This window comes from Poecilia latipinna, unplaced genomic scaffold (assembly GCF_001443285.1).
Source record: "Poecilia latipinna isolate Pla-1442-1.1 unplaced genomic scaffold, P_latipinna-1.0 Scaffold1390, whole genome shotgun sequence".
Classification (NCBI taxonomy): Eukaryota; Metazoa; Chordata; class Actinopteri; order Cyprinodontiformes; family Poeciliidae; genus Poecilia; species Poecilia latipinna.
Genome location: NW_015114006.1, coordinates 17,100 through 18,342, shown reverse-complemented (window position 1 = coordinate 18,342; position 1,243 = coordinate 17,100). Strand labels below are relative to the sequence as shown.

General features: G+C 46.0%; 1 protein-coding gene across 1 annotated transcript in view; it reads right to left on the bottom strand.

Moving 5' to 3' along the window:
* Positions 1 to 1,022, bottom strand: part of camk1da (calcium/calmodulin-dependent protein kinase 1Da) — a 39,856-nt gene extending 38,834 nt beyond the window's left edge. The window contains exon 1 of the mRNA XM_015056550.1: positions 556 to 1,022. Within this exon, the coding sequence (XP_014912036.1) occupies positions 556 to 638 (83 nt within the window). The 5' untranslated portion in view covers positions 639 to 1,022. The remainder of the gene's footprint in view (positions 1 to 555) is intronic.
* Positions 1,023 to 1,243: the final 221 nt, after the last annotated feature.

Sequence of the window (1,243 nt, the reverse complement as noted above, 5' to 3'; positions counted from 1 at the left end):
GTTTGGAAACCACTGGGGGGGCGCAGAAGAAAAAGTTTGGGAACCACTGCTTTAGACGGATTGGGTCCACTTGCTTACTTCTGACTTTTTTCTGTTTTCTGTAAATATCTTAATGTATTTAAACATAACTCGCAGAACGTAATAGTCTAGCAAGTCGCGAAATTTCATTTGTTTTAAGTTAAAGAACAACCGATTTGTTGGCTCTCTGTTTTCTGCTTATAAATCTAACGGCACTTTTTTTTTTTCAAAATTAAAAGAAAATGGACAAGTATTCTCCCCCAACTTCTACACAACAGGTCAAAATAATTCAATAATAACTCAATTTTCTTTGATACGATTGTGTTTGCATAGCTGCACAGCCCTGGTGTGTGTGATGTGTGTTTGAGCTGTGCATCGTGACCTGCAGGCGAGGGCTGACAGGGGAGGGGAAGGATGGATGCATAGATGGATGTATGGAGGCGGGGGGGGGGGGTATTTTGCGTGGAAGTAACAGAGGAGATCCACAGTTTCCCCGGTAACCAGTAGTTGTGTGTGTGGTGGTGTGACTGCGCTCACCTCCTCAGCACTGCGATCTCGTTCTCGATGCTGCTCTCCTTCCCCTTCAGCGCCTTCTTGGGGATGCACTTGACGGCGAACATGCGGCCGGTCAGCTTCTCCTGGGCCAGGACCACCTCTGAAAACGCCCCTCTGACGGAACAAAGGAAACGCACTCCATTTCAATCTCACGCTTCATGATTTCAGATATTTTGTCCTAAAGGTGCAATTCGCGACAAGTGCAATGTTTATCCAGTCATCAGAAATATTCGGAAAATTGCACTGCTGTGTGAATGTGCACCGATGTGACACTTTCGACTTTCCTTTCTTAACGACATAAAAGACCAGCACCGGCAGTAGGGCAAACATCTGTGTTTTTCAGCTCTTAAGATCTCTTTGTGTGTGTGTTTTGTGAATGTGTGTGTGCGTGTCGTGTCGACAAGCGGGGCGATGAATGAAGATGAGCCCATTGCGAGTTAATCTGCCTGAAGCGAGTGGTGGCTCCTTTGTTGATCTGCCCTCAGACTCACTGGCGTATCAGAGTAAACACGATGCATGCGCCCTTATCTCTTTTCGGCGGTATCGGCAACCCGCAGCGTGAGAACAACCAGACTGCAGGAATTCAGCTAACAATCTAACCAGAGCCTTTCAATTTCCTTGTTTTCTCACAAAATTTGTCTACACGTTCTGTAGAAATCCAAGCTAACGT